The following is an 11,523-nucleotide window of genomic DNA, read 5'->3' on the forward strand; positions in this document are numbered from 1 at the left end:
CTATATCATGCTGTCAACATAAACCTGACTAGTCAAACTCCCAGATAGTTTCATTGTCTTTCTTTGATTTCTGGGTGTTAGAAGTGTACTGAATGGGAGAATTTAATAAGAATTTGTAGTACTGTTTCAAAGATTCAGACCACAGAATGGTAACCATTTGAATATAGGTTCTTCTAGGCATTTAAATCTTATCCCTTGGTTTCTAATGTAAAGGGTAAGATTTACAAAGTAAATTGCTGAACCCAGGGAGATCATGGTTAAAAAATATGCACAGAAAGTTTAAGAATCTGCATACTTTAGAATCAGGCTTCAGATATTGCTGACATAGTCTATTTATGGAAGTGATTAATGCCAAGCAGTGAGAAACTACGAAGTGTTTAGTGTAAAAAGCTCAGTAGGGAGCTTTTTCAAACATCACTAGTTCTTTAGGAAGTTTGTCTCCAAACACTTGGGACCTATCCAAAAGCCTAGTGCCTTCTCCAAACTCATTCTAGTATATACTTATCCTGAATGATGTATAAAATTAAAACTGATACGATATTTGCAATTCCAATATTGCATGAAATTTTTTAAATAATTTAGGTTTCAAGGGGGAGGTTTTAATTGCTTTGTTTCTTGATTAGGTGAGTCTCCTTCCTTTTATTTGCAATTACACTGCAGTGTAGAAGATAGAGTCAAAGTAAGAGGGGCATTAGGGCTTGCCATGCATTTTGTACATTGCTCATCTTAGCTTCATTTGGCTCAGTCATTAAGTTAACCAAATAATGTTATGGCATCTATAACTTAGTTTCTTTTTAGTAAGTCTGGACAGGCTATAATAACATACATATACACATATATATTTTATTTAGCAAGTATTTCTTGACTACCTGTTCTTTACCACTAGTGACCACTTTCATCCCACATTAGCTCCTTAACACCCATAGCCACTTGCTGGGCCTTTTTATCATTTGGAATTGACCACCCTAGAAATCTTTAACTCCCAGGAAATCTGAGGTCAGAGTTTATATTAAAAACTTGGGAACATCAGCTTTGTCTTCTAAGAAAAAAAATCATATTAATGCTTTATACTTTACAGACTGTGTTCATGTTATTTAATTTTTATAACAAATAATTCTAATACCTCATTTATACTTACACATTTTCTTTCTTATTTTTTTTTATTTTTTTGGGGGGAAAGACAATTCACAGCATTTTAGTAGCTAATCCATTTCATTCCATAATGCACTATATTGTTCCTGGCACCATTAATACTATTTTCATAATTTCCCTTGGAGAGGACCATGCGTTTAAAAAATCTGAGTTGGATTTCCATTGATTAACTCTAAAATATTTTACCTTACCAAAAGAGTAACCCCTAATAGGCTAAGATGGAGGTGGTATGGGTAAGGTGTTTTAGATAGAAGGTGGGAGCACAAGTATACCAACAAGCAAATTTAATACATGGCTTAAACCAGATGATAGGGAGAGAGCACCAACACAGCCAAGGCCTTTGAGAAGGTAGCTGGGAGCACTTTGTCAAATAAGTTAGTCTGCAGACTTGGAAAGCTAAAACCTTTTCCTATTAAAGTGATGGCGAACCTTTTGAGCTCGGCGTGCCAGCATTTTGAAAAACCCTAACTTAACTCTGGTGCCGTGTCACATATAGAAATTTTTTGATATTTGCAACCATAGTAAAACAAAGACATATTTTTGATATTTATTTTATATATTTAAATGCCATTTAACAAAGAAAAATCAACCAAAAAAATGAGTTTGCGTGTCACCTCTGACACACGTGTCATAGGTTCTCCATCACTGTCCTATTATCTACTCAAGCCCAACCAGAGAATATGAATTAACGAATAACTAGAGGGCCGTAACTTTCCAGAAAATAGAAAGGTCGAGTAAACACACCATCCCCCAATAAAATGAAGTTGGATGTCAAAGTGTAGAGAAAAGTTTGGATATCTTCTTTAAGTTTGTTTTTGGCATTTTGGTCTGTAAACAATCAATATGGAAAGGAAGGCTATCCCAAAGAGGAAAGTGTGCAAGAACCAGAGTAGTTGAGCCCGACCATTCGTGATGCCTTTAGACTTGCACAATACCATGGCATACAAGGACTCTTCCGAGTGAATCAGCCAGGCACGCCATACCCATTGTATAGAAGGGTGTGATGATGGTCCACCAAGTACTGAGTGCAGGGGCCCAGGGACCCTAGGCTCTGATAAGGAATACTCTGAGGCCAGAAGACAAACCATTTTCCAGAAGTGTTCCCCATTATCCTCCTCCTATGTAATAAAAGGCTAATATGCAAATTGTCCCCTCAACCGGGAGTTCGACCAGGGGGGTGCGGCTGGCCGGCCAACCTCCCATGTCTCCTTCCCCCAGCTGGCCGGACCCCACCCATGCATGAATTCGGGTACCAGGCCTCTAGTCTTTTTTTTTTTTTACTATATTTTACAGAGAGGAAGAGGAGGGATAGAGAGTTAGAAACATCGATGAGAGAGAAACATCGATCAGCTGCCCCCTGCACACCCCCTACTGGGGATGTGCCCGCAACCAAGGTAATACCCTTGACTGGAATCGAGCCCAGGACCCTTCATTCCCCAGGCCGACACTCTATCCACTGAGTCAAACCCGTCAGGGCAGGCCTCTGGTCTTTTATAAATGAACTCTGTCAGCCAAACAGAAGTCAGTCCTCCTCTCATCAGAGATCATCTGCCTTGGTTTCACATCTATGCTATAACATTTACATCCCCTCTATCCCTTTTTACCAATTAAGTCCCACCCATCCTTTAGGTTTATCTCCATTTTCTAAGCAATTTTAACTGCCTCCAACATGCTGCTTCGGAAGCCCTATTCTGACTTGACAGGCAGTAAACTTGGCTTCCTGGGTGAGTTCTGAAACTTAGGTAAATCATAGTAACTGTGGAGCGGAGGAATGCAAAGGCAGGAACATTCTCAAGTAGACTTACACATTTTCCATTTGGTCAAAACTGGTTCATTTTCATTTTACTAGAAAAGTTACAGAGAAATGGAAGCATTAGGGGCATTCTAGTGTCTTTTTGAGACAATTTTGAAATTCACATCTCTTTTAGTTCAGAAGTACTGAGCCACTAAAGATAGTCAGGGAATAATATAGTTACTACCTTTTATTGAGTGCTTACAGGGATATAAACATAGATCATCCGAACACAGTATAAAGTAGACAGTTATCACCCTCATTTTTACATATGCGGAAACTGAGGAGTTAAGTAATTTGCTCAAGGTCACATAGCCTGTAAGTGGCAGAGCCCAGATTCAAACATAGGTCTGTACTCCTATTTCTTATACAACTTGTAGAGCCCTTACTCTTAAACACTGTGTTCTGTGTTGTTTTCTCACAATATAGGATATTGTGAGAAAAGAAAAATCCTTGTATCTTACGTCAGGAAGTGACCTTTAATTCTTTCAGGATTGTCCTTTGTAGTGCGGCCCTCAGTACTCTGATGACCTTGACAAGGGCAAAGCCAAGTCTAGGTCAGTACACGATTCCCAAACCAGTGCTCATTCTGCTGGAGAGCATCGCTTTTCCTGTGGAAGCACTGACCTGATGGCAGAGATAACTCTAAGGCACCTTTTGTGTTTTGACAAGTTTGCCTCATTCACAGGAGGAAGAATGGCAGAAGACAGTATTAGGTTAACAAGTGACCTTCTTGAGGTTTATTCCAGCCTCAGGCATACAACCTAGGAAGAACATTCCTTAGCTAGCAAGTTGTTCTTTTCCATTCTATTTCTTGTGCTCAAAGCAAACTGAGTTATCTGATGCCTTACAGTCTCTCTTTTCATTTTGTTTATTCAGTTTTTCATGCGTGCACTGTGACTAGTTAGGAAGGCTTACAAGGTCATTTTAGTGTTTTCCCACAGAGACTCAAAGTAACATAATGTAAGTAGATTAATTATGGAAGGAAATGCATTTAAAATTTTTTGGCCAGAAAGTGCCTTTTGAAGGGGGCAATGTAGTTGCTGGTGTTAGAGTCAGACCTGGGAAAGAATTCTTTTACCTTCTGTGTTAGCTGGTGGTCAGATTCTTAACCTCCCCGAGCTTTAGTTTCTTACTGTGGAAGGTAGTGGTAATAATACCTATCTTACAGAGTCATTCTGAGAAATGAATACAATAGCATATAATAGGTGACTGTCACTGAGTGTACCTTTCTTTTCAGAATAGCATAAAATCTGTTAAATAGCTTCCTTGATGGAGGAGTCCTTTGTAATTATCTATTCTGTTTTGTGCAGTAAGATTTCTACATGGGGGAACAACCCCTTCAAATGAAAGAAATAACCTAATTTTTTGTGCTGTTGTGGTTTAGGAGTTTTAGGGTTAAATTGTCTCCTGATCACCTTTGTTAATCCCCAGTTTCGGAGTAGTAATGATTCTGATGAGATGAAAACTTCTATATTTGCAAATAGCAATCATTATTAAAATAAGAACAACCAATTTTATCCTTCTGTCAAGAAAGAAATTTGCATTAAAAGTTTTTTTAAATGTAGAAATTGTGGTTGAAGTTAGGACTGTAAGTTTGTTTTATAGTTACCTGGGTAACATTTTCGTTGATGTAAGCAGGAAGACAACATTGTGGAATGGCTCAGGGAAAAAAATCTCTCTGCCTGCAGAAATTTTTGCTAGGTTGCAATATTTGTACCCTTCCCACATATCTCCCATGTTTTAGTAGTGATGTACCTGATAGCAGTGAGGCACCACCTGTACTCATTGTCAGTATTAGAGTTGTATTTTCCATTTTGGTTGAAGTTCTTTTTTGGTTTGCAGACAGGTTACTTCTAAATCCAGTGTTTTTTCTTTTATACAGGAAAGCTTCCTAATGGATAAACTTCACTTTATTGAGAGGGACTAGTCTAACCTTTGCATTTGAATGTTTCCAGTAGAATATTTTAAATTAAAGGTTCAAATCTGCATGTCCAAGGTATATAAGGTATCATATAAATAAATACTTTTTAAAATCAACAGTATGTCATTATAAATAAGGCTCAAGAATTATTCTAAATACATTCATGGGTATGATCTATAAATAGTGATCTTGAGCAGTGCTTCAGTAAATGCTTCTTGGACTCATGGGACCTACATTGGAATATAGAATATTTTGTATAATTTTATTGGTTAAAATCTATTAGAGTTACTGAAGGTTTTCACAATTCCTAATTACTGTTAACCCTGTCCCAAGGAGCTGCAAATTATCCAGTGATCAGTATGAAGTGAGATTTAAAAAAAATATATATATATATACATCCCCTTCAGTCTGCAGGCGGACGCTCTATCCACTGAGCCAAATCGGTTAGGGCTGAAGTGAGATTTTTTTTTACCCAGAATTAAGACAACAGATCCCCTTACCAGGAGTACTATCTGTTCATTTAAGAGAAACGTACAAACTATTTGCACAGTTGAACATCTTTGTCCTTTTTAACTGTCTTTAGAATTAATTGTAACGGGAAGGTAAATAGTTTAGAATTTGCTTATTATCAGATGACAAAGGGGCATTTAAAGAAGCAAGGCATACTTGGTTGGCAATAATTTGGGAGGCAGGAGATTGCTATTTATGGTGATATTTAATGACATTTTCAGTAGGATTAAATAAAAAAGGTGAATGCCATTATGTGTGTTAAACTAACCCTCCTGGAAGGTGGTAAGAATAGAGTCACCTTTAGTCTTTTCATTCCACTACAATTTGTAAGTTGGCTTAGAGCAGCATTTTCCAGGCTGTTTAATTGAACATTATTAGTTCTTATACAATGAATAAGTGTCCTCTGGGGATGAAAAAAGGATTCTTGACAAAATAATGGCCAAAGTGATATGTATTTCTTTACTGCAGAATTAGTATTCAGAGTATTTGTACTCAGAGCCTTATGACCCTTCAAAAGAAGAAAGGATACATTATGCAGTATTTCTCAAACTTATTTGGCCATAGAATCCTGTTTGTGAGAACACCTAATAAGCATTTCATGTTATGACTGGTGTGTGTAGTGGAGTCCAGTTGAGCAGTTCTGGTGTAGTGAGTTTGTGAATTAAAAAAAAGAATTCTTTTTTGTAGGATAGCTTGACCAATAGTGGGAAAGGACTTTTCTGTGAACATATCAGATATATCTCTAAGGTAACACAGACTGCCCTAGCTGGTGTGGCTCAGTGGATAATGTCGGTCTGAGGACTGAAGGGTCCCTGGTTGGTCAAGGGCACATGTCCGGGTTGCAGGCTCAATCCCCAGTAGGGGGCATGTAGGAGGCAGCTGGTCAATGATTCTCTCTCATCATTGATGTTTCTGTCTGTCTCTCCCCTCTCCCTTCCTCTCTGGAAAAAAAAAAAAATGTTTAAAGTAACACAGACTTAGGGATGAATGTAATTTCAAAGGTTATCTAATCCAATTGCCAATCCTATCCTATATAATAAAAGGCTAATATGCAAATCGACCTAATGGTGGAACGACTGGTCGCTATGACACACCCTGACCACCAGGGGGCAGACGCTCAACGCAGGATCTGCCCTATGGTGGTCAGTGTGCTCCCACAGGGGGAGCGCTGCTCAGCCAGAAGCTGGGCTCAAGGCTGAAAAGTGCAGTAGCGGTGGTGGAAGCCTCTCCTGCTTCTGCGGCAGTCGGACATCCCCCAAGAGCTCCCGGACAGAGAGAGTGCACAGGCTGGGCTGAAGGACAACATACCCCTTCCTCCTTTCCCTCTCCCCCCCCCCAACCCCCGTGCATGAATTTCATGCACCGGGCCTCTGTAACAATAATAATAGTAGCAGCTGCCAATTTTTAGGAGCACTTGCTGTTTATCAGACAAAGTGTTGTTATTCTATACTAGAGGCCCGGTATATGAAACTTGTGCACGGGGGGGAGCAGGAGAGGTCCCCTCAGCCCAGCCTGCACCCTCTCCAATCTGGGACATCCCTCTCACAATTCTGGACCGCTGGCTTCTAATCACTCGCCTGCCTGCCTGCCTGGTCGCTCCTAACTGCACCCCCCTGCTGGCCTGATTGCCCCTCACTGCCTCTGTGTGCCGGCCTGGTTGCCCCTAACTGTCGTCCCCGCCTCCCGCTGACCTAGTCGCCCTTCACAGTCCACCCACCAGCCTGGTTGCCCCATGAAGCCTGCTGTTCAGTCGTTTGGTCGTCCCTCACTAGCCCCTCTGCCAGCCTGGTCGCCCCTTGCAGCCTGCTTGTTCAGTCATTTGGTCATCCCTCACTAACTTCCCTGCTGGCCTGGTCTTAGGCAGCCATCTTGTGAGGGTTAATTTGCATATTACCTCTTTATTATATAGGATGCTTTTATTAACCATGAGTCTTAATGGTTTTTTATCTCAGTAGGCTCTTATTCTTAGATTTTAAATCTCCCAAGAAGCCTTCTCTGACCATCCTGAAATTGAGTTAGGTCCTGAATTAGGCCCTATATGGACTATGCATTTGACCCTATTGTAACTCTTAACAAGTGGCACTAGAATTGTCTATTTTAGTTTTCCAGTTATAATAGACTTTAATCTCTTTGAGAACAGGTGTTACGTCTTGTTTAGGATCCATAGATCTTAGCACAATGCCTGCACATATAAGTATTTATTGAAAGAATGAAAGTATCCTAATCCTCACAACCTTGCAAGATGTTTTACGGTTTAGGAAATTGGCCTTTGTGAGGTTAAGTAACTAGCCCAAGGTTACTCAGCTAAAAGGAGGTGAGGAAGGATAGAATCCAGATCTGTCTAGTTGCAAAGACGGGGCTTATTTTTTACTTGCTTCTCCACATGGCTGCTCTTTTTCATCTTGTCTTTACATATTTCTGTCAAGTGTTCCAACAGCCTATGCTAACAACCTATCCATAGCTTCTGAGGCAGCTTGTGCCATATTTGGATAGTTTTTGAGGGCTGAAATAGGTCCCTCTAGAATAATTTTCCATCCACTGGTCTTAATTTATGCTTTGGAGACTATAATTTATTTTTCTAAAAGCAAATAATTCATAATTTATAATCCACTTAAGGTCTCATTTATTAGTTTATTCATTCATTTATAGAGCAACCATTTACTGAGCACCATCATTAGGTTGGGTTCTTATTCTAATGATGTCATTTTTCAAAATGTTTGAGGATTGTCTTCAGACTTTTGTCTGATTCGTATGAAAATGTGTTGACACTTTTTTTTAAACCTTGAAGGTAGATTTGATTGGGGAAATAGCTAATAGTTGTTTAGGACCAAGCAAGGTGAAAAATATGGGTTAGAAGTTCCAATCTGACAGTCCTCAATTTTCTTTGGCTTGCCTATAATTTTTAAAAAATTTGAACCTAGGTAGTAATGGTTCTGAAAGAGAGAATGAGGGTAGTGGTACAAGTAATGGGTTTAATGGATGTTCTCTGTGATGCTATTGACAATATTTTAAAATGGAAAAAATTGCAATTATTAATATGGAACTGGTTAAAAATTATGACACATCCTTCAGTGGAATACATTTTAATTATAATAAATGATGAAGATATATATTTGATATGGCAAGTTATTTCCATTAATTTTTTAAGTGAAAAAAGGTTACAAAATGATTTGTATAGTATTTTCCAATATTGCAGGAGACTGCCTCATATCTTATTTGCATACGAGAAAAAAATCTCTAAAAGTACATAACCTAAAATACTAACAATGCTTGATTCTGGGTGTTTGGATTGAAGGTGTTTATAAAAAAAAATAACTCATCCTCCTAACCTATAACAACATCAGTGCAAAACAAACAGCTATATACATCTATCTAATCTATACTAATAAAAGGGTAATATGCTAGTTAGACCGGAGACCTTCCGGATGTCCTTCCACATCTTCTATACTAATAAAAGGGTATTATGCTAATTAGACTGGGAAACCTTCCGGGAGACCTTTCCCGACAAAGCCATGGTGGCGGGGCCGAGGCAGAGGCGGTTAGGGGCTATCGGGCCAGGAGGGGAGGGCAGTTGGGAGCGAGCAGGCAGGTGGTCAGGTGAGTGGTTAGGAGCCAGCAGTCCCAGATTGCAAAAAGGATGTCCCAGATTGGGGAGGGTGCAGGCCGGGCTGAAGGATTCCCCCCTCATCCCCCCCGCCCCGCATGAATTTTGTGCACCAGGCCACTAGTTAGCACATAATAATGCATACACATATTTAATATTCAAATGATATGGCTTTGTGTCCCCATCCCAATATATGAAAAGTTCATTTTTTAAAAATATATTTTTATTGATTTCAGAGAGGAAGGGAGAGGGAGAGAGAAAGAAACATCAATGATGAGAGAGCAGCCTGAGCAGCAGCCTCCAGCACAACCCCGCCTGGGGATTGAGCCCGCAACCCTGGGCATGTGCCCTTGACTGGAATCGAACCCAGGACCCTTTGGTCCGCAGGCCGATGCTCTAGCCACTGAGCAAAACCAGCCAGGGTTGAAAACTTCATTTTCTCTAGAGGTTCTCTTCTCTGATATTTCCTGGGACCCCCAGGTTTACTTATTAAGTCTCAAGGGGTTAGTCAAGGATACCATCAATAAAATGTTCAGGCCACTGAAGAGCCTAGTTTCTTTGCTGCTATTTTTGCTTCTGCTTTGTTAACAGTATAATCTCCAAGATCAGGAGTACTGAGCAAGACCCTGGTTTTAGCAGGAATTAGCATGGTGGTTGAGACCAACTTCTGCCATAACTTTGGTCTTTCAGTCATTCCTCAGGATGTCAGCTCAAGAGCTGTTTTAGCATCTACTTGTTGTGTCCAGGATCTGGCTTTTGCTTCTTTTATTCTGTCTGAAACTCTTACTGCAGTGGACCAGCATTGTTCCATGGCCCTTGTCAGTTGGAGCTGAGTAGTAGTTGCCCCTTTAAATGGGACATGCACTCTGCAGTTTTCTGAGTTCCTCATCACTCCCCACTCCCTGTTATTTCATTGACACTGTGGTTAAGGCTAGGTTTGATTTATATATCTGTTCTGAGCACTGGGGATGTACGTGTATATAAATAAGACAGTCATTGCCTTCAGAAAGCCCTTCTCTGGTACAAGAGAGATGGTAAAAAGTAATTATAATATGTGATAAGTGCTATAGTCAAATATATAATTAGATATTAATTGAGCACCTATAACATACCAGGTATTAATGCCCAGTGCTTTTACTTACCTAAGTCTCAACACTTTTGTTAGTTGGTTATTTTTTCCTCTCTACACATGAAGAAGTGAGCTCAGAGATGGTTAATTACTTTGGCCAAGATCATACAGCTAGTAAGTATAGGTAGCTATGATTCAAAATCAAATTTCTGACCAAGAGCATCATTTCCCACCCTGCCTTCTTTAAGAGCATTAAAGCTTGAATCATGTAACCAGAGACACTGGTTTTGTCTCAGAGAGTGATCTGTTTTTTTTTTAGGGCAAGACAGTGTACTTAACTGGTATGAAGGGCTGCCGAGATCCAGGACCAGGGAAGACTGTAAGTTGGAATCCCAGAGATCCCAGGAGGCTTTTTGTCCAGGCTAGAGAAGGGAAAGCTATAGTAAGCAAATAGATCAGACTGCCAAATGGGAATTCTAGGATAATTTGAGTTCTCTTCCCCCTAGCAACTTGAATTCTACTAAGGTGACTATTGATGAGAAATAGGGGTAGTGTGTGTGATGTTTATTTTTTGAGAACTGCCAAGAACTAATAAAAACTATGTCAAAGATCTTCACAAAATATCAACATAAATGCTTGGTTTAATCTGATACATCAAAAGCAGAGTCAAAGGGTAGGCTTTTGGAAGACTAGGCATACCTAGGCCAGAATTGGTAGTGAAAGGCATGAATTTCTGACATAAAAACGGGGAAGATTTTTAGTAGCAGCTGGTAGTCCTCCCACACTACCCTTTATGGCTCAGGAGTTGCTTTCTGCAGGGTTGCAGAGTATGCTGGAGATGAAAGAGAGACATTCCCTCATAGTAGCTTTAGGACCTTAAGTCCTGTGTAAAACAAGGAATTTGGATTGGATGACTTTAGCACTTTCTGTTTTTTTCAGTGCTTATTCAGTACTGTATACTTTACATATGTTATTAGCTCATTTAATTCCTACCCTGGCTCTGTGATATAGATGGTGGTATCCAAATGTTACAGATTAGGAAACCGAGGTTCAAGGTTGGTCCAACATCATAAATCTATCCTATCTAATAATAGACAAACATGGTAATTAACCATACCTCCGCTACGCTTTCCATTGGCTAATCAGCAGGATATGCAAATTAACTGCCAACAAAGATGGTGGCCGGCAGCCACGCAGCTGAAGCGAACATGAGGCTTGCTTGCTCCAGTGATGGAGGAAGCCAAGGTTCACCGCCTGCCGCGGCCCAGCTCTGAGCTCCAGAAGCAACAATGTTTCAATTATAGAAGCTAATTGGGGGCATTCATCAGTACTTGTTCAAAGGCCAAGTAACAAATCTGGGGATACCTGCTTTCAGCCAGCTGGGGCCTCAGAGCTGGAGCAGGCTCTCAGCTCCAGTGATAGCTATAGAAGGTGAATAAATCCCAGAATAAAAAAAGAAAAAAAAAAAGTCA

At 40.0% G+C, this 11,523-nt stretch overlaps 1 protein-coding gene across 6 annotated transcripts in view; it reads left to right on the plus strand.

The window, feature by feature from the left end:
• NFYC (nuclear transcription factor Y subunit gamma) overlaps positions 1-11,523 on the plus strand; it is a 67,747-nt gene that overhangs the window by 2,792 nt on the left and 53,432 nt on the right. For 2 of the 6 annotated variants that reach the window (XM_015563158.1, XM_015563159.1), the window contains exon 2: positions 10,371-10,430. The exons of the other annotated variants lie outside the window; for them this stretch is intronic. In XM_015563158.1, the coding sequence (XP_015418644.1) occupies positions 10,371-10,430 (60 nt within the window). The remainder of the gene's footprint in view (positions 1-10,370; positions 10,431-11,523) is intronic. 6 annotated transcript variants of the gene reach the window in all.

The sequence above is a fragment of the Myotis davidii genome, unplaced genomic scaffold, assembly GCF_000327345.1.
Source record: "Myotis davidii unplaced genomic scaffold, ASM32734v1 scaffold458, whole genome shotgun sequence".
Classification (NCBI taxonomy): Eukaryota; Metazoa; Chordata; class Mammalia; order Chiroptera; family Vespertilionidae; genus Myotis; species Myotis davidii.